Genomic DNA, 20,302 nt, shown 5'->3' with positions numbered 1-20,302 from the left:
GTAATGCAAATTTTGAATTATTTAAAGGTAAAAGGGATTTGATAAAAAGATTTTTGTATAGGGAAAAGATTCTAAATAATTTTTGGAAAAGATGGAAAAAGGAATATCTTCTTCTGTTAAAAGGTGCAAATTTCAACAAACATGTAAATGTAAACATTGAATTTAATGTAAATGATATAGTTTTAATAGGTGACGAGAAAATACCAAGACAACTTTGGAAGTTAGGAAGAATTCTTGAATGCCACAAGGGTCGAGATGGCAAGGTAAGATCAGTCTCTGTGAAAACGTCTTCAGGGGTCATAAGACGCCCAGTACAGTTATTGTATAATTTAGAAATTGCATCAAATGAGTGAGTAACAAATTACAAGTTGATTATGAATAAGTGACTGTTTTTATTCTAATTCGAATTTATGTTTTTTTTTGCTGATATTGTTTTCATAAATTTTTGTATGATTCATTATTTATGTCGTGAATTGTTAATTTGGTAGTTTAATGTAGAATTAGTATTAGTATAATTTTAAATTCTATTTGTAAATTGTTTTTGAACTCTCTTTCGGGGCGGGAGGATGTGGCAACTCAAGCCACGAATAAGGTTAAATCCCCACAAAAGGGATTTCTACTAGGCGTCTTCCCTAACCGAGGGAGAATTCAATCAGAATGAAACTTGAACTGGCGAGATAAACATCTCGTGGAATCGGAAAAATCCGATTTGAATATATAATGCATAATCAGGAAAATTTTATGTTTATTTGTGTTTATGTTTAGTGTTCCTATTGTTATGTTTAATAAATAGATAAAAAAAGGACAAATTTGGAAAATCATTACAATTACGGACAGGATATCACTATTGAATAACGCAACCTAAAGGCTTGATAAGTAAAATATTACAAGCCCATTGAGACTGTGTCCAATTCTGATGCTGTCTTAATTTTGTCCACCAGTGTACATCAGAGTGCGTGTAATTAAAAAATCGGACTATTAACCTAAATGTGTAGATGTCTGACAGCAGCCTGAACCCTTTCCGATCCCATGCCCTTGCCTTCCAGTAAAGTTTTCGAAGTGATGTTCTCACGGCTTTTAATATGTGTCAATTCATAAAGTACATTAATAGGAGGGATTAGGATGGCTTCCATAAATTTTAAAGATATCTAATATCATAAATACTCTAAACTTTTGGATTTGAACATACACCTGGCATTCTACTGTAACTGCTAAATACAAGCTGTTTGTTTAAAATATACGCTTAACAAAAATATTTAAGCAATAAATACCAATTAAATGATTATTTTGTTTGTACAGTTCATTTATTTATTTTTTGAGAGGAAGATTCAATAATGTAATTTTTTCTGTTGTCTTACCTAATAAAACTTGCGTTCGACCATTTCAAATGTTCAAATGTGTTTTTCTGAGAAAAAAAGTTCCGCCTCATATTTAAAAATTGGTCTTATATTTAAGTCAAATTAAATGTTATGGTGCATACAGTTAAGAATAGTTTAAAAGCGGTAGGAAATATTTAAGACATCCATCTTTTTCCACTAGTACCCATTTTAGTCCACTCCACTGGTAAAATTCATAATAAAAATACTTAATTACAAACCAATGTCATAATGTAGATAACCCATCACCCATTTTTAAATCACCCATTTTAAAAATCACCCATTTTAAAGATCACCCATTTTAAAAATCAATAAAAAGTAACATAATAAAATATTTTTATTTTAGTGAAAATCCAAATTTATGAAAAAATCAGGTTTTTCTACCCATTTGACAAACCATATCACATTTCGCTTGATTAAATTTTATAAATAGTTGAGCACAAATAAGATATATATTAGAGATATATTTTACTAAGTGTATTTTGAAACATGTATATGAAATATATTTTAGGTATGTGCAGTAGATTTACGAAATCATGGTGATAGTCCATGGAGTGATGAAACTGATACAGCATCAATGGCATCAGATCTAAACCCTCTTATGAAGACACTTAAGGTAGATAAAGTTATACTGTTAGGACACAGCTTGGGTGGTAAAGTTGCAGTCCATTTTACATTGACTAACGTAAGTTTTATTAATTATAAACTTCCAATTACTTAAAATTAAAAATGAACTATAAAATGTGTTGTAAACCCGTAACCATTATTAGGTATTTTTAAATGCTTCTAAAAGTTAAATCTCTGAAATCTCCAATGTTAGGATAAAATAAAACGATTCAAATTTACATGCTAGGTTAATTGTTAATTGTGTTTTATGACCAGTGTTGAAAAGATGACCCATTTTTGGATTAACGACTATCCGTGTTCAACTCTGTAGCCTTGTAATTTTTAACCCTATCCAAAATTAATTTTTAACCCTATCCAAAATTAATTTTTAACCCTATCCAAAATTAATTTTCAATCCTGTCCTAAATTAATTTTTAATCCTCTCCCTCTTGGATGAAGCATTGAGACAAATTACTTTTCATTAGAGCTATTTTTGATGGAACTAACGAGAATTTGCGTTACATGGGAAAGATAACCTCGAAAAATCTCCCATATTTAACTCGGCGTCTTTACCAAAAAAATATAATTTGTTTTTGAGATATATTTGAGAGAATTTTCAGAAAATGTAAATGAGATTGAAATTGTGGCGTATTTGATAAGATTGTGTTGGGTGCGAAAACCAAACTCATATTTTAACATGGTGTATATTTTACATACATTCGAAGTTTTTAAATATCAACATCTGGTGTTTCATTTTTTCCCAACCAAAGGTGTTTTAATAAACTCTTATACAAGAGGTTGTAATTGGACAACCACACTTGTTTTTTTTTTAGGTTAATATTTTACAATCTAAAATACATTATTTTAGACTTATAAGAGGTTGTAATTAAGAAACCTTGTATGTTTTTAAGTTATTATTTCACAACCAAAGATATTTTATTGCACACTGACAGGAGGTTGTGTCTTGACAATCTCACATGCGTTATTTCAAATTTAAAGAGGTTGTAATTAAACAACATCGTATGTGTTTTTACACCTTAAGCTATTATTTCACAACTTGATGCATTTCTTACTTTAAAAAGGTAAAATGTTTTCTACACCAACATGTTGAGTTTACAATCAGGAGTGTTCTACTCAACACTTAAGCAGGTTATTAGGATGATTTGTTCTGCATTTCAAGTTGGTACTTACAATTATTATCAATTTATATTTGAATTTGCAAAAGTGAACGTTTAAATAATTATTGATGTACACTATTTTATGTAACATCTAAAAATAATTATTTCTATTTTTTTTTATTTGCTGTAAATTTCAACATGGAATATCTGTAGTTTGCTTGAAGTGTAGAAAAATAATCTTTACACCTTCAAAACAGCCTCTCAAGGCTGGTTGCTATAAATTCGATTTATGCCAACCTCAAAACAATCTCAAACATAAATAAAAAATACTTTTCGTACCTCAAAATACTCTTCAGTACTTTTAGTTTGAATCAGAGGAAATTATTTACACCTCAATTAAACTTCAGTTGCTTGAAGTGTAGAAAAAAATTTCCTGAACACTTTCAAAACAACCTAATATTAAATGTAGCTGTGAAGTAGATTTAAACCAATCTCAAAATAACCTTAAGTGTGAAAAAAAAAATACTTTGTCATCCTTAATAAACACCTCAATACTTTTAGTAGAAACCAGATGAAATAGCTCATACTTCGAATTCACTTTATTTGCTTGATGTGTAAGAAAATAGCCTGTACATCTTCAAAAAATTTGTCCTCAGTAGGTTGCTATGAAAATCAACCTCAAAGCAACTTGAGTTGTAAAAAAAAAATAAACTATACACCTTCAAAACAGCCTCCCTCGCCAAGCATACATGAAGTGCATTTAAATCTACCTTAAAACAGCTTGAAGTGTTAAAAAAAAAATAGCCCGTGCACCTTCAAAACAACCTTAAGTATGAAGAAAATTGACTTTATCGCAAACTTCAAATCATCCTTAACACCTCAAAAAAACCTCGAATAAACCTCAAAAACACCTCAAATTTTTGTAAGGGTTGCAAGAGGATTCTTACCCATGATCCTTCTACCACTACTGAGGATATTTTGCGCCAGTACTGCGGTAGGAATGAGACGGGAGCAGAATTCATATCTACCAGCCATTGCAGGGATTCGAACCTGAAATCACCTCAGAGGGAGGCAAACGCTCTGTAATCTCCTGAGTCGCTGCTGTCTATGCCTGGATAATTATAAAATCCGTTTTTTTCTAAACAATGCGAAAAAGCTAATTGGAAAAATCTCCAGTATTTTCTAATAAGCTCAATAGGTTTCAAGCTTATTGCGATTCGTCCGGAAGCCTGATTATTTACATCATGATTGACAGACAATTTAACAGCAGTATTAAACTAATAAGTAAAATAATTATTCATTGCTCAGTTTACCTGCTTATTTTTGGCTAATTTCGATTTGCCGAATTTCAATTTAGAAAATATATATAATTAAAATAATTATCTAACTCAGAAACTACGTAATTACACACGCTATATTAATCTAATTCAATTTATATCACATTCAAAGCATTGGCATAATAGCTTTATTACACCAATTTCTAATTGCTATAAGCCTGGACATTAGACTGATGATGTAAAACTTAGACTAATGGTAAAAATTTCATTGTATTTTAAATTTGCCTAAAAGCATATGAGCTGATAGGAATTCGCTAGAAAAATTTCAGGTTGAGTAAAAAAACTGGAGACTTTTCAATTCACATAACGCATGCAAAATGACAGCTGTATTTGTAAAGAGCCAAATTTTTTCAATTAGCCTACGACATATATAAAAATTAATAGCATTATCAAAAACTAACGAATAATTTATAAATGAAACATGAAAATCTTCAAAATCACCTTTCGAAAATAACAATAACTTTATTAAGTTTGATTTTTTTTTATAATAACTTAGAAATGTTTAGTAATGATTAGCTTAAAGAAAAATTAAAATTTCAATATAAGTTTTAATTACCTACTCTTTTCCACTAAGGGGTTCAGTGATTCTGGATTTCTTAATCAAATTTTATATGAAATATTTCATGATTTTGAATTCAGATGTGAAAAATAGTTAGGAAGCGCAGCTCTTTAGAAAATCTTGGAGTATTTATTATTTTTTTTAAAAATACATTGCTTTATTAAATAATAATCTGTTAATATAATACTACTTTATTTATCAAAATATAATATAAAGAATTTTCAATTTTATTATGTAGTTCTGAATTAAAAAGTGTAAATCAATTATGAAAAAAACAGTGTCTGACCAGAAAATGTCTCAAAAACTTGTTTATGGTAACTTAGTCCAAGCTTCATAGAAGATTATAAACGATGTCAAAGGAGCAAAAAGAATTGCATTTCAATTTTTTTTTACTATAGTAATCAATTACTTTAGTTTAAAAAAAAATATAGGTCTCATTTTTATTCACATGAATATGATTCATAAGAATTACAAGAGAAAAAAAAAACATTCATTTTAAACCCATTCATAGAAAAGCTATACTTTCAAGTGCAAGCTAAATTACTTTAAAGGTAATATTTTGTATCTTTTTCATTCGATTTAAAATATTGAGCTCTTAGAAGAATATTTTTTAAGTTTGAAACAACTCTAAACAGTTTCCATGTCTCATAAACAGTATCCATGTCTCGTAAACAGTATCCATGTCTCGTAAACAGTATTCATTTTGCTTACCTTGTTTAAAATTCGAACACTCATTTTATGTTATACACTTATACAAAATGTTAATCGTTCTATCGAGAAATTTAAATTATTAATATTTTTTAATTAACTTAACTTTAGCCAAGTTATGTAAACGAACATTTATTTTCATCTAGAATACTGCTAATAAAATCCCTCAAATTTTGCAGCCTAACAAAGTTGAAAAATTGATCGTAGAAGATATGCGACCCAATGGCGCCACAGATGACGCCAATAAAATGGTTCTTGGAGCTTTGAAAATTTTTAGAGGTGCCATTGATTCCGTACCAAAAGGATCAACTGAACCAGAGGCGAAGAAAGCTGTTTATGAGTTTTTAAAAAAGACTCTAGGAATTGTAAGTCTAATTTTAGGTATTTAAAATAAAAACTTAAAATAAAACAGCTTAATTTTACCAGAAGATTAAGAAAAGATGAATGATCTGTCACTCATACTTTTTTGTTAGAAAGCGATTAAAACCGAGGGAAAAGTAAAGACACATTTTTACATTTGCAAAGAAAAAAAAATATCAGAACAAAAAATATTTACATCTCTGAATTTGATCAGGTAATTAAAATAAGAAAAGAAGACTCTGAAACTGAATCTGCACTAATGCGATTCAGTTTCCTACTTCTAAAAAGAAAAGAAATGTTTCTCATTTGATCAGAAACGACATGATATTAAATTAAGTTCTCCGAGATCTTCGGAAACATTTTTGTCAAGTCAAAATTAGTTTCTGAAATTTTTTACAGTGTACAATGCATTTATTCATGATATGAAATTATATGAATAGCTGATCATCTAAAATTGCAAGATACTTATTTAATGTTCCTTGATTTGTGTTAAACTTCATTATTTCTCATCAGCATTAGTTTTAATTCTCTTACTGAAACAATTCCATTAGTATATTTTCTCAATTGCACTAACCAGAATTTTTTTTTTAAAGTTCAGTGTGTTCTTTTAAGTTTTACAATACACAGTAGCGGTTTAATTTTTTTTTTCTATTTCAGTCATTTCATTTGGACCAGAGGGCTATAGATTTTCTTCCAATAAAATGCAAGAAAGGCAAATGCGAATGGAAGATGAATCTCAAACTATTCGAGAAATTAAGCAATGTAGATACGGCAAAAATCTTGGTTAAAAGTTCTGGCCTATTTGAAAATCCAGCACTTTTCATTTATGGTGAAGCTTCGCCATTTAGAATGTAAGTAATCATGAATGTTGTTTTTATAAGTGTAGTTTGAATGACTTTGCGGCTTCCATATATTTGTTGATGTGAGCCTTGACTTTCTTAGTACCTTCACAAGATAAATTACTAAAATCTTTTGCAAAACACCAAATGTGAAACAATTATTTTAAAACAGTGACTTAAAGTTTCAAATGAGACAGATTTCACCCACAGTAATTGCGGAATAAAATACGCTCACGGCAGTTTAAGGTTAAAATAAAATAGTTTCTAAGTAGCATATTTTAGATCTTGTGCTATTATATTTTGTCAAGAATTGTTAACACATAACAGGAGTGATTTTTTATTTTTTTATTTTTTTGCCTCGTCTGTTTAAACTTATGCATCATACAATATTAATACATTTTATTTAGGTACGTGTTTATATTAACAAGTTTAATGCTTGCAAAATTCTTAATTAAATTTTAATTGCTTCAAATTTTATTTATTGTTTGAAAGAACCTTTAACGAAAAAGTTTATGCATGCATCACACAAGTTAACAAAAGAAAAGTTGTTACCTGAAAATTTTTGTTATATTTTTCCGATAAAACTATATGCGCTGAAAATTTCAAATACCTACAATATTTTCTTTTTTTTTCTTGTCTACTCAACTTTTGGAGATTCAGTTACTTCAACTTTGAAAAATAGGTTGGAACTAGAAAGTTAAGTATAAAATTTATTTTCAGCCTTGATCATAAATGAACTTCAACCCAAGATTTAAGATCCAGTTTTTTTTAATGGTCAGGCAGGGTTGGATATTTATCATTGTCGGTTTTGTTAATACATTCAGCAGGATATGCTTTTATGTAGAACTTAATCGAATCAAGCTCCTTTTTTGCTTAAAAAATACATTGGAATGAATACCTCACTTGCTTCGATAGCAACGTCAATTGCATGTGTATAAGTAAGAATTTGCTTTGTTTCTATCTAAAACTTATATAACTTTTTAACTATTAGATATATCGACTTGTAATTTATTTTATTCGATTGCGCGTAAAAAAATAACATCGAAAACATTATATCACCTATAGATAGCGAATAATATGTTGTGCCCCCTTCCCTTCACTAAAATCTAGAAAGAGACTAAAGCTCACCTCTGGGAGCCCGTTAGCTTCAGGTGTTCATATTGAGCACAAATCATGTTTTTAAAAACAATTTGTAGCTTTTCCATAACTATTTCTGTATTCAATTACTCAGGTATAGATCTCAAAGTTTATCAGGACCATATTATATAAAAGCTGTTAGACGTGGCCGAAGCTTTCGGCTACGTCTGGCATAAAGAACTAATCATATAGAAGAAAAATCAAAATCAACCATTATACTTAATACGTATTGCAGACTCTTATTTCAAGAATAGGGCATTCTAAGTAAAAATCGAAAATAAAATGTCAGAAAAGAGAGAAGTTAATGTTGGAGTCCCGCAAGAGGAGCATTTTAGGACCTATTTAATACCTAATATGCGAAAGTGATTTCCCAATGGAGACTAAAAACCCAAACTAAATGGTTATGCCTTTGATGCTGATGATAGATCTCAGGGAACCAAATTATATAAAAGCTGTTAGACGTGGCCGAAGCTTTCGGCTACGTCTGGCATAAAGAACTAATCATATAGAAAATAAATCGAAAACAACATTATACTTAATACGGATTATATACTCTTATTTCAAGAATAGGATATTCTAAATAAGAATCGAAAATAAAATGTCAGAAGAGGGAGAAGCTAATGCTGGAGTCCCGCAAAAGGAGCATTTTAGGACCTATTTTATACCTAATATACAAAAGTGATCTTCCAATGGAGACTGAAAACCCAAACTAATTGGTTATGCCTTTGATGCTGATGATACCGCAATTGATATTCGATTGCTCAACCCTAATTAAGCAGTTAAAAAGCTTCAATGCCGCTATAGAAAAAAGATGCGCTGTGAACAAAATTGCCTTAAACACCGAAAAATCCGAACTCGTGGTCATTAAAAGTAAAAAGAAACCTAAGCCCATGAAAGACTAGGTTATTTTTTTTCTCAGATGTCTAATCATAACTGTTAGGAATGCAATGCCTTCCTGCTCGCTAATCATCGGTACAAGTGGCGCAGTTCTTCTAAGATAACATACTCACTCACTTCACCTGTTCAACCACATTAGTACGGATAAAACGGTCAAGACCAAGATATTTGAGTTGATTTTATTTCAGTGCGTAAAAAAGAACAACTCTACAATTTAATTGCTCCAAAATTGATTAAAAATTGAATTTTTAAACAAAAGAGTATCAGACTTCAAAAGAGCAAACATAACTCTACAGTTAATAGTTTGGGCTGAAAAATTAAAGAAATTACGTAACGAGAAAAAGTAAAAATAAATCAACTTTGACGTAAAATAATTCAAAAATTAATGCTCTCCATGCATCTTTTTACATAATAAAAATCTATAATCTTATGATGAATTTATTTACATATAATAAAAATCTGTATGCACATAATAAAATAATCCATACTTTTCGTGAACTGAGCACACTTATTTTACCTTGTATCTTTTTATTACCCAAGCTTTTATTATTTTATACTTTATTTTAAATACATCTGGTCATTCTGTTTCCAGCGTTTTGGAAAAATGCGAATTTTTCGATAATATTTCGGGATTATATAAATTAACAAATAAATAAATAAAATAAATCAAATAAAAATTAAAACGGTACAATAAAAAATGCTAACAACTCCAAAACAAATTTGAAATTTTACAAAAGGTCAAAAGTGCTTCTTTTTCTTCATCATAAGAGTGCGTAGGTGCAAGATAATTCAATTGCCATAAATGCTTTCGTTAACATCAAAAAACCATCGAAATAAAATACAAAGAGAAACGATTAAGGGTTTTTAATCAAGTAAAGCCATTTTAGAATTCTTACACAATTTAAATTTGAGAAGCATTATTTTGAATTAGAGACTGAATTCTAATCATACTTCCAAATTCTAATCAAATTATCTAATGTAGAAGGTCTTTTTTAAATCATGTATCAAATATTGTAAAATATTACTTAATTGAGTTTAAATTATGAAATTAAATTAAGTGCTTGAATAACACCGGCTTTATAATGTTTTAATTTTCGTCAAATTAAAAGAATATATAGTCGATTTTAGATTTGCATTTTTCAATCAAATGAAGAGCAAATAATTAATACTCCCCTCACCAGTCGAACGAAAAGATATCAAGAGCTTCCCTCTCTAAAATGTGCTCTTCCTTGTTTCTATAGCAACAAACAACCCCAGACACTTTAGTGGGAGGATTTCTTTTTATAGACAGACTATATATTACGTGTAATGGTGAGTTAACCAAAATTATTCTAAAACTTGAGGGAAATGTTTAAGAGCGGCGCTGACTAAAAGAATAGAGCATTCGCCTCCCAAATAGATGGCCCAGGTTTGAAACCCAGCGATGGCCCAGGTTTGAAACCCAGCGATGGCTGGTTGATACGTACTCTGTTCCCGGCTCGCACCGACCACAGTGCTGACGTAAAATATCCTCAGTGGTAGACGGATCATGGGTTATTCCCCTTGCCATCAGACTAACCGTGAGAGGTTTTCATTGTTTTCCTTCCCGTGTAACGCAAATGCGGGTTAGTTCCATCAAAAATTCCTCCACGAAGACAAATTCTTCTAAATTTTTGTCTTCCCGATTCGGTTCAAAATTACAAAGCTACGGAGTTGAACATTAGTAGTCGTAAACCCAAAGAATTGGGTCGGCTGTTCAACGACAGTTATAAGACTCCACAAACATGTTATGATGCTACTCAGAACTAATAAGACGCGTTATTTTACATAAAAATAGCCATATAAGGGATAACACTTACAGCGTGGCAAACCTTACACTTTATTTATGCTGTTATATTAAATTTATTCTTAAATTTACTTAAGCCTCACAACTTCTTAGAATTTATAAAGTTCAGAAAACTCTTATGGTCGAATTACGTGTAAATTTAAACACAAATCACAAATAAAAAAATAAAAAAACTTCCGAGAATATGAATCATGTTCACACATTGTCTCGTAAAAGTAACAGAAGCGGAGAGACACCGGAAGTTTTTTATACTTCTTTCTGTTTTAGAAAGCTTTTTATTAATAACGCCATTAGGAAGTTTTATTATCCATACTTTTGTGGTTCACTGCTTGCACATGTAGATTTTGGCAGCCAAAGTCTAAGAAAATAGCCCTACTTCGAGAAATTTTTAATGATTTTTTAACCTTCATTGCAAAAGTCCCCTGAAAATATTAATGCCTTAATAGTTGATGTGGAAGTAATATATTACACTAAATACTGATCAGTGCCATGGTTTCCCCATTGCACAAAAAAGTATAGCGGCATGTATATAGATGCGTTTTTCTTAAAATAGCTTTGGCCTGCAAGACTTTGAGAAAAAAAAATATTTCAAAAACTAAAATAAATAATTAAAATAAAATAAAAAAAACAAGCGTTTTATAGATTTGCGTAAAGATACGTATCCTAGAAGTGTCAACAAAATCAAAAATGTCAAGTATCTAGCCTTGCGTATTTTCCCGATTTTTTTTTAAAAAACTGGCTTTTAAAAATCAGGTCGAAAATTTTTTCATCGACAAATCATCAATTTTGACAAATTATTTTTAGTAGTTACAAATCTGTTATTGTCACCATATAGGAATAGACATTCAAAATGAAAGATGTCACTGGCTGCCCGGGCATGCATTGGTTGATTTTTTCTGCATTATTAATAGCTAAAATATTTTTTTTTCAGACCTGATGCCAAAGATGAAATAGAAAAACTTTTTCCAAAAGCAAAACTCGTTGGAGTCAAAGGAGCTGGACACGTTGTCAGTGGATTTCCGGAATATAGAGACGAAGTTATTCGATTTATAAATGAAGAGAATTAAACTTGTTTCTATGAAAATTAATAAGACCTGTATCTTGAATCTTTTACAGAAATAAATCACTTTGAACACTATTCTAAAATAAAGTTTTANGATTTGCATTTTTCAATCAAATGAAGAGCAAATAATTAAAACTCCTCTCACCAGTTGAACAAAAAGATATCAAGAGCTTCCCTCTCTAAAATGTACTCTTCCTTGTTTCTATAGCAGCAAACAACCCCAGACACTTTAGCTGGAGGAGTTCTTTTCATAGGCAGACTATATATAACCTGTAATGGTGTGTTAACCAAAATTATTCTAAAAATTGAGGGAAATGTTCAAAAGCAGTGCTGACTAAAAGAATAGAGCATTCGCCACCTAAATAGATGGCCCAGGTTTGAAACCCAGCGATGGCTGGTTAATACGTACTCTGTTCCCGGTTGGCACCGACCACAGTGCTGGCGTAAAATATCCTCAGTGGTAGACGGATCATGGTTTATTTCCCTTGCCATCAGACTAACCGTGGGAAGTTTTCGTTGTTTTCCTTCCCGTGTAACGCAAATACGGGTTAGTTCCATCCAAAATTCCTCCACGAAAGCAAATTCCTCTAAATTTTTGTCTTCCTGATTAGGTTCAAAATTACAAAGCTACGGAGTTGAACATTAGTAGTCGTAAACCCAAAGAATTGGATCGGCTGTTCAACGACAGTTATAAGACTCCACAAACATGTTATGATGCTACCCAAAACTAATAAGACGCGTTATTTTTCACAAAAATAGCCATATAAGGGATAATTCTTACAACGTGGCAAACCTTACACTTTATTTATGTTGTTAATTCTTAAATTTATTTAAGCCTCGCGACTTTTTAGAATTTAAAAAGTTCAGAAAACTCTTATGGTTGAATTACGTGTAAATTTAAACACAAATCACAAAAACAGAACTTCCGAGAATATGAATCATGTTCACACATCGTCTCGTAAAAGTAACATAAGCGGAGAAATTTTTTATACTTCTTTCTGTTTCAGAAAGCTTTTTATTAATAACGTCATTAGGAAGTTTTATTATCCATACTTCTGTGGTTCACTGTTGGCACACGTAGATTTTGACAGCCAAAGTCTAAGAAAATAGCCTTACTTAGAGAAATTTTTAATGATTTTTGACCTTCATTGCAAAGGTTCACTGAAAATATTGATGCCTAAATAGTTAATGTGAAAGTAATATTACATTGCGCAAAAAAGTATTGTGGCATGTATATAAATGCGTTTCTCTTAAAATAGCAGAGAATCTTCAGTTTTGGCCGGCAAAACTTTGAGGGAAAAAATATTTCAAAAACTAAAATAAATAAATAAAATTAAAAAAAAGCGTTTTATAGATTTACGTAAAGAACATATCCTAGAAGTTTTAACAAAATCAAAAATGTCAGGTACCTAGCCTTGCGTATTTTCCCGATTTTTTAAAAAAATTGGCTTTTAAAAATCAAGTAGAAAATTTTTTCATCGACAAATCATCAATTTTGACAAATTATTTTTAATAGTTACAAATCTGTATTAGTCACCATATAGGAATAGGCATTCAAAATGAAAGATATCACTGGCTGTCCGGGGTTGAATTGGGTGAGTTTTTCAGCTATATTAATAACTAAAAAAATTTTTTTTTCAGACCTGATGTCAAAGATGAAATAGAAAAACTTTTTCCAAAAGCAAAACTCTTTGGAGTCAAAGGAGCTGGACACGTTGTCAATGGATTTCCGGAATATAGAGACGAAGTTATTCGATTTATAAATGAAGAGAATTAAATTTGTTTCTATGAAAATTAATAAGACCTGTATCTTGAATCTTTTACAGAAATAAATCACTTTGAACACTATTCTAAAATAAACGTTTTATTTTTACTTCATTTTGAAAATTTAAATGCAGTATTGTAGCAGAAAACTTAAAACATACTTAAATGAAGGAATGAAAATTGCAACTACTACAAGCAAGGATACCTTAGTCTACACCAGGAATCTATATTAACTCAACAAAAATTAAAAATATACATATTTTAGTCAATGAAAATTAAGATTCGCATATTGATTTTGAGGAAGCTAAATGTTTAATTTCACACTATAAAATTTTTTGCTGTTACTTTACATTTTCAAGTATGAAAACTAAAGTTTGTTTTATATTTTTGCTTTTAAAAGTATTAAATTTACGCTTTTCAACCCTAAAATAATGAATCTCTTGACCCCTTCCTAGTAGCTTAAATGTTTTTCGATTTGAATTTAAAAATTTATATTAAATATGAGATTGCAGTGACAGCATTTAATCAACTTGAAATTTTGAATTTCAAAAAAAAAAAAGTATTTAATAGTGCAAACTTTTTTGATATTTGTCATCGAAATGATAAGACAATTTGCATAGAATCACTGTTGTAATATTGACTCTTTTCTTATCACTAAACTACAAGATATTATCAGATAAAGCAAAGCAGTGACGTACACTCGGTGGCAAACTTCAAAACTAAACTGAGATAGCAGCAGGAAGACTATTAAATAATAAGTTTTATTAATTTATACATTTCATATATTTGTTTTTCTTAAAAAAAATATTAATTTCAGACGCAGTTTAATAAACAGTCATTTTAATTCTTTTGATCATATTAACAAACTAGCTATCATAATAATAACAACAAAAAAAGAAGAATTTTTTGTGAATTTCACATGATGACTTATTAAAAACATGAATTGTTTTATTAAAATCAATTAATTATACTTGTCTGCGAAAATCAAGTTATTCAATTTGCAGTTTTAAGAAACTAACTTAAGCCTATATGTATTAAACATATCAACATAAAAATTGCATGCTTTCGCTCTTTTTATAAAATTCCAGCTACAACAGCACTTTTAAATACGAAGTGTGAAATCACGTGGAACTCAACAGAAAAAAATCAAGTAAGCTATTGATTAAAATTCGATAAATATTTTTCAACAGCAACAATATTTTAAAATATATTTGACATATTATTGGTCACTGTCCTCCATATATATTTTCAGAATTCTTGCCAAAATGTGGTCATAAAAATCTGAATAACGAAGGTCTCAAAATAATATAAGTGAGAGAAAAGACATTGTCACAGAAATATTCCACATAGAGGCAAGCAATGGCGGAATTAAAATGATCAGAAACTGCTTAATATATCAGTTGGTAGTAAAAGGCGAATCCTTTTCTTTCCTTACTTAGCCTTGCTATGATAACGCACAACAATAAAGCTAAATAAATCACATTAATTTCCGTTGAAACATTTTTTTATTGTTATTATTTCGAGAAGGAAAAAAAAAATCTTAATGTATATTTCTAAAACTAATTTCACGTTACTGAAGACGTAAGTATTTTGGAAAACGTGTCATATAACACACTATGAACTCGTGTTAAGAGATTGCATCATATTTTTCTGCTTGCCATGCATATAGAATAAAGCAAAAAGTTGAATGGACACCTGTTTGATTATTGATAATGTTTTATTAGCAAGCAAGAAATATATTACCTCAGGTGTTTACATAGCGGAATGTGTAGCTGCAATAACGAAAGCAGCTTTGAAATCTTTTTAATATTGAAAAAAAAAAGGAATAATGCAATAGAAATGTTTATACGCTACTGCATGCTGTGTTATCAACTAGTTTCGAATTTTCTACATTGCTATTACTAGTTTTTAAATTATCAATTTAGATTATCAAAAAATAAATTTCTGCCTAATGAATATTTTCGAATCTCAGATTAACAATTTAAACTGATTTTTTGAAAGCTAGCCTAAAAGTAAATTAGAGTAAGATAATCAAAGTTCGTGGTTAATGAAAAAAAAAATTTATAGATTTAATTTAAAAAATTGATCCCTCTTTTAAAGCATTTTCTAATATAGAATGTCATTCCACAGTGATGCATCAGCTGGAGATGCGCCCTGACCTTCTTCAAAATTTGATACCACATGACCCTATTTTAAGCCTTGTCTTTCCATTCAGTTATTTTTAATGTTTTTAGATCATTACAATTCGAACACTTAAGTTTAGACGGCCCTCTCTTTCGAATGCTGATTTGTTTTGCCTCTGAATACATTTTTGGTTGTAATAGTGTTAGCTCTAATTACAAGTCTAGTCCATCTTAACCTTTGGATGTTAATAAAATTGATTATGTCTAGGAGTTTGTAAATGCATAGAATGTCATATTATGTTGAAAAAATTGTGTCTCCTTTGTTTTAAAAATGGAGTTATTTGCCAATAAAGTTTACTTTTAGTACAGTTAGTTAGTATTTTTTAGTATATTTTATTACAGGGTGGGGCATAAAAAAATAAATAAATAAATAAAAAACTTGGACCAAGTTATTGTACTTGGTGCGATAGGTACGATTGGTAAGAGTACTTGGACCATTTTGTTAACCAATATCTTTTTAATTTATGTGTTCATTTCTTTTTGTCTACCACTTTAATTATGAAATATTTTATAATATATCTCTTAGTGTAAATATTATCTTTTGGATTTTTAGCAATTATTCAAGCTAAAGATCTGCAATTTTATAGTTGTTTAAGCAAATAAAAAAAAGCGAAAAACGACAGAATGAAATCGTTGTTTGCTCTGCACGCAGTCGTTGAACAAAGAAGCTTGGATATATCACAGTTGGTTTGCATCACTGGCTGCGGTCAGTGTGCGGGTGGGTGACCACTTGGATCAGTCTGCGTAGGGACCGAGGGTGTGCGGTATTGGTCCTCGTTAAACTGTGCTACCGTAAAGTGCTCGACTTCGCGCGCAGGTCGTCGGGCTACCGAAGCGGGGGTGCCATCCCCTCCGCAGAGGATCAAAATTGTGATGGCATGTCTTCGGATCATCCTCCGGGATGTTTCCCAGACCGTCGCCAATAGCCCATTGTGCAGCTCTAGCGCGACGTAAATTAACAACAACAAATCACAGTTGGTTTGTAAAATTTAAAAAAAAATAAAAAAATGGTGGTATATATCAGCTATTTATTTATAAATTATTTCTTTTTAAATTTCATTCTATTATTTAAAAATAAAACACCAACAAAATTTTAATAATTCATTTCTATTGTTGACTATTAACAGCTAAAGAAAATTTGCATTTTTAGTTAAAATTTATTTTTTTATAATAAATTATAGTGCGGTATTATTTCTTTAATAATAATTTGTTGATAATAACAATTTATTCGTTGATTAATCATAACTAAAAATATTTATGTTTTCTTTTTATTAAATATAATTATTTCAATAAACAGAGGCCTTTATAATTCTTCATTTCTGTTACAACCCACCGGTACGTGTGCATCTCTTCTAATCATAAAAAAAAATTAAAAAAATAAATATATATATATATATNTATATAAATATATATCTGTGTGTGTAATTATAGAGATTTACAATTTCATGTAAATAATAAAATTTGGAAATAAAGGGGGGGGGGACCTTACTTTTCAATATATCTAAATAAATAAATAAAAATTATATTCTTATATGAATTTCTTTTATTTTTCTTTAATTTTATTTTCTTTAGATTTTCTTTTTCTTTCTTTCCTTATTTCTTTCTTTCCTTATTTTTCTTTCTTTCCTTTTCTTTCTTTACTTATTTATTCATTTATTGTTATTTTATTTATTGATTCTTGTAGGATTATAATCATATCACTCAATTGAATCACTGCAAAAAGTAAAGGACAATTAAAATTAACGTCTGCATCATACAATTAGAATCTTTTAAATAAATGAATAAATACAAATTATATTGCAATATTTTTAAAAAAAATATTCAATTTGATTCAGTCTTTTATTAATTGTTAAAAAATATATACAAGATTTAAATGTACTTGAAATCTAAATTTTCAAGATTTTATAAATTTTTGTTATTTACATTTAATAACAGGCACTCATATAACTGCTCAAATCTCATTGAAGGGATTTTCCAAGGACGAGTCTACTTTTCGCTGTTTAGGGAAGGGTTGCTAATTGTTATTGAAAATAAACAAACAACCGACGCGGAACTGTAAATAGCACGTGGATTTTTTTAGTTAAAGACTGCACTGACTTGTCTGCATCATTATAATTTTTCATTTCTTTAGAATGCAGACACGTAAGCCCCATTCTTCTATTAGTAAACCTGTTTTAATGTTGATATTGTGGCAGATGGAAGAAACCAGAGCTACAGCAACTAATAGAAAAATTCTTCACTTTCAGAGTACTCTTGAGTGGATAAGATAGATTAAACGAATTTCTTGATAAAAATGGCCCTTAGATTAATGTGCTCTCGTTTTCTAAACACTCAAACCCGGCAAGTATGTCTCGTATTTTTGAATAATGTTTGATAATAATAATTAATTACTTCTTAGTGTTTAATATTTTTCAATGCGATATTGACCTTGAAATGAATGAATGTGATTGACCGACCTAACATAGCACGTTTTCGGCTTTGTTTACATTCGGCTTGCCATGTGTACGAAGTTTCATTTTTAACACTACCAAATGTCATCTGGCATTTAGGTGGTTTTAAATATATTATAGTGTGGTAACATGCTATGAATATGTGTGGTTATTGCTAACAAGTGTTGTAAAATAAGAATTTTGCTTTTGTTGATAGGGGAAAAAAAGAAATCTCAAATCTTGTAAAAAAAATCACGTTTATATTTTTCGATGTACACATTTTTTTTTATCTAATTAATGTTTAACACAATCTTTTTATATTTTATAGATTAATTTACACATTCAGTGGTTTTTTAGCTTCAAGCTTTATTTTTAAATTATGAAGCTTTATGTATTTTGAAATTTGTTTTAATTGTTATTGCTTATTATGGCTAAATTTTTATTTGTTTGATATACACTAGAACATACTTAAAGATAGATTTTATAATTTTAGAAGATGATAATAATCGAAAGAAAATAGATTTTTTTTTATTTAGCTGAAAAATTCACTGAATAAACTGAAATGCTACAAAGCAATCAGTTTTGGGAAATTGTGATATTATAAATTCATTTTATTATCATATGAAAATAATTGCAGGTATGCGCTTTATCCATTCTTTCTTGCTCAAGATGTTTATTATGCTGGTCATTATTGCTTACAAAATTATTTTCTTTCTGTTTATATGGCAATTCTAATATCTATTAAGAAACAAATTATACAAAGTAAAGCGTGAAATTGTTTTAGTAGTAGTCTCGGATTTAATTTGAATTGTAGGGTAGTTTTAACTATCAATTTATCTATTTGGTTCAATTAAATATTTCATATATTATTAACTCTATAATTCTAATTCCATCGTATTGCCTTGTATTTTATCAATCTTTGTTGCTTATTACAAATGAATTACTTAATGCATAATGAGCAAAAATTTGGAGAGTTAATCACCATTTGGGCTCAATTTATACATTAAATGCTTTAAAAATGGTGATAATAGAAGGTTCTATTCTTTCTAGAATTAAAAATTTAACCATTTTTAAAAGAGAAAAATTAAACAAAATTTTGTGTGGTTGACCAACAATTCTTTTAAATACACAAGGCTTAGAGAAGTTTTGGAAAAACATTATTTCAATAACATTAAAAATGTGATGTCTCAAATTTGAGAACACAAATTGTTTTACTAGTTTAAAATATTAGTTTTTATATTTGTATTTTCAGAAATATTCCTACATGACCTCTAGTAAAAATGTTTGAGGTTTTAAAGGTTAAATATTTCATCTACTATTGAATTTAAAAAATAAACCTATAAAAAAATTAGTTATTAAGTGCTTATCGTACAAACATTTTTCTAAATTGTTTTACGAGTCAAAATTAAGCGTAAGTTATAAAATATTTCTTCTTTAATGAATTATATTTTAAAAATCTAAATTAATTTCTAAAATTTCAGTTATTATTATATCTGAAAATTATTTATTTTGAAATAAATGAAAATGTGTGGCATATTTTATCTAAATCTAGCCTTAATTTTAGTTACATTTATTAAATTATTACATATATGAATTCTAGAAATTTTTTTATTTAATTAAATTTTTGACTATGCAATGAATTTTTCAAAACAGCAAAATAGTTCCATACAGAGGTATCAAAATTCTGCATAGCTAAAAAAAAAAAAACAATAGGGAACAGTGTGTGTGCTTACTATTTATTTTTTTGACTTCAAATACATTGATAGTCACATTCATAAAAATACATGTGACCAGGCACAACTATTAAATTAGTATCTTTATTTTATGAAATATTTTATTTCTATTTGTGAAAAATTCAGCTTTAAAAAATATCAGGCAAAAACCTTTTCTTAATTTAGCATAGATAAAGAAGAGTTCTCCTTAGAAGTAAAAAAGGTCAGGATACTTCCTCTCAGAAAAGGACACTTGGAGTTTTGAAACAGCACTCACTAAACACTGTAAAAATTTATCAAATGTGTAATTACTGAATTTGATCCTCAACAATTTTTTAACTACCCACTTATATTTTTTATGTATGTATTTCAAAAAGTAATACTCATTT

General features: G+C 29.2%; 2 protein-coding genes across 8 annotated transcripts in view; both read left to right on the top strand.

Moving 5' to 3' along the window:
• LOC107456700 (sn-1-specific diacylglycerol lipase ABHD11-like) overlaps nucleotides 1-13,703 on the top strand; it is a 23,495-nt gene extending 9,792 nt beyond the window's left edge. For 4 of the 7 annotated variants that reach the window (XM_043043927.2, XM_071187394.1, XM_043043925.2 and 1 more), the window contains exons 4-7: nucleotides 1,888-2,061; nucleotides 5,884-6,069; nucleotides 6,722-6,915; nucleotides 11,694-11,912. In XM_043043927.2, the coding sequence (XP_042899861.1) occupies nucleotides 1,888-2,061; nucleotides 5,884-6,069; nucleotides 6,722-6,915; nucleotides 11,694-11,829 (690 nt within the window). In that variant the 3' untranslated portion in view covers nucleotides 11,830-11,912. Of the gene's footprint in view, nucleotides 1-1,887; nucleotides 2,062-5,883; nucleotides 6,070-6,721; nucleotides 6,916-11,693; nucleotides 11,913-13,466 lie in introns of those variants that run through there. The other 3 variants (XM_071187396.1, XM_043043926.2, XM_071187397.1) reach the window with 1 other exon arrangement.
• Nucleotides 13,704-17,764: 4,061 nt separating this feature from the next.
• Nucleotides 17,765-20,302, top strand: part of LOC107456714 (serine hydroxymethyltransferase, mitochondrial) — a 36,301-nt gene continuing 33,763 nt past the window's right edge. Inside the window, exons 1-2 of the mRNA XM_016074656.3 lie at nucleotides 17,765-17,914; nucleotides 18,019-18,116. Coding sequence (XP_015930142.1) covers nucleotides 18,066-18,116 — 51 coding nt within the window. The 5' untranslated portion in view covers nucleotides 17,765-17,914; nucleotides 18,019-18,065. The remainder of the gene's footprint in view (nucleotides 17,915-18,018; nucleotides 18,117-20,302) is intronic.

Source organism: Parasteatoda tepidariorum, chromosome X1 (genome assembly GCF_043381705.1).
Source record: "Parasteatoda tepidariorum isolate YZ-2023 chromosome X1, CAS_Ptep_4.0, whole genome shotgun sequence".
Taxonomy (NCBI): domain Eukaryota; kingdom Metazoa; phylum Arthropoda; class Arachnida; order Araneae; family Theridiidae; genus Parasteatoda; species Parasteatoda tepidariorum.
The sequence above is the reverse complement of the archived record's forward strand: the minus strand, read 5'-3'. Positions and strand labels throughout refer to the sequence as shown.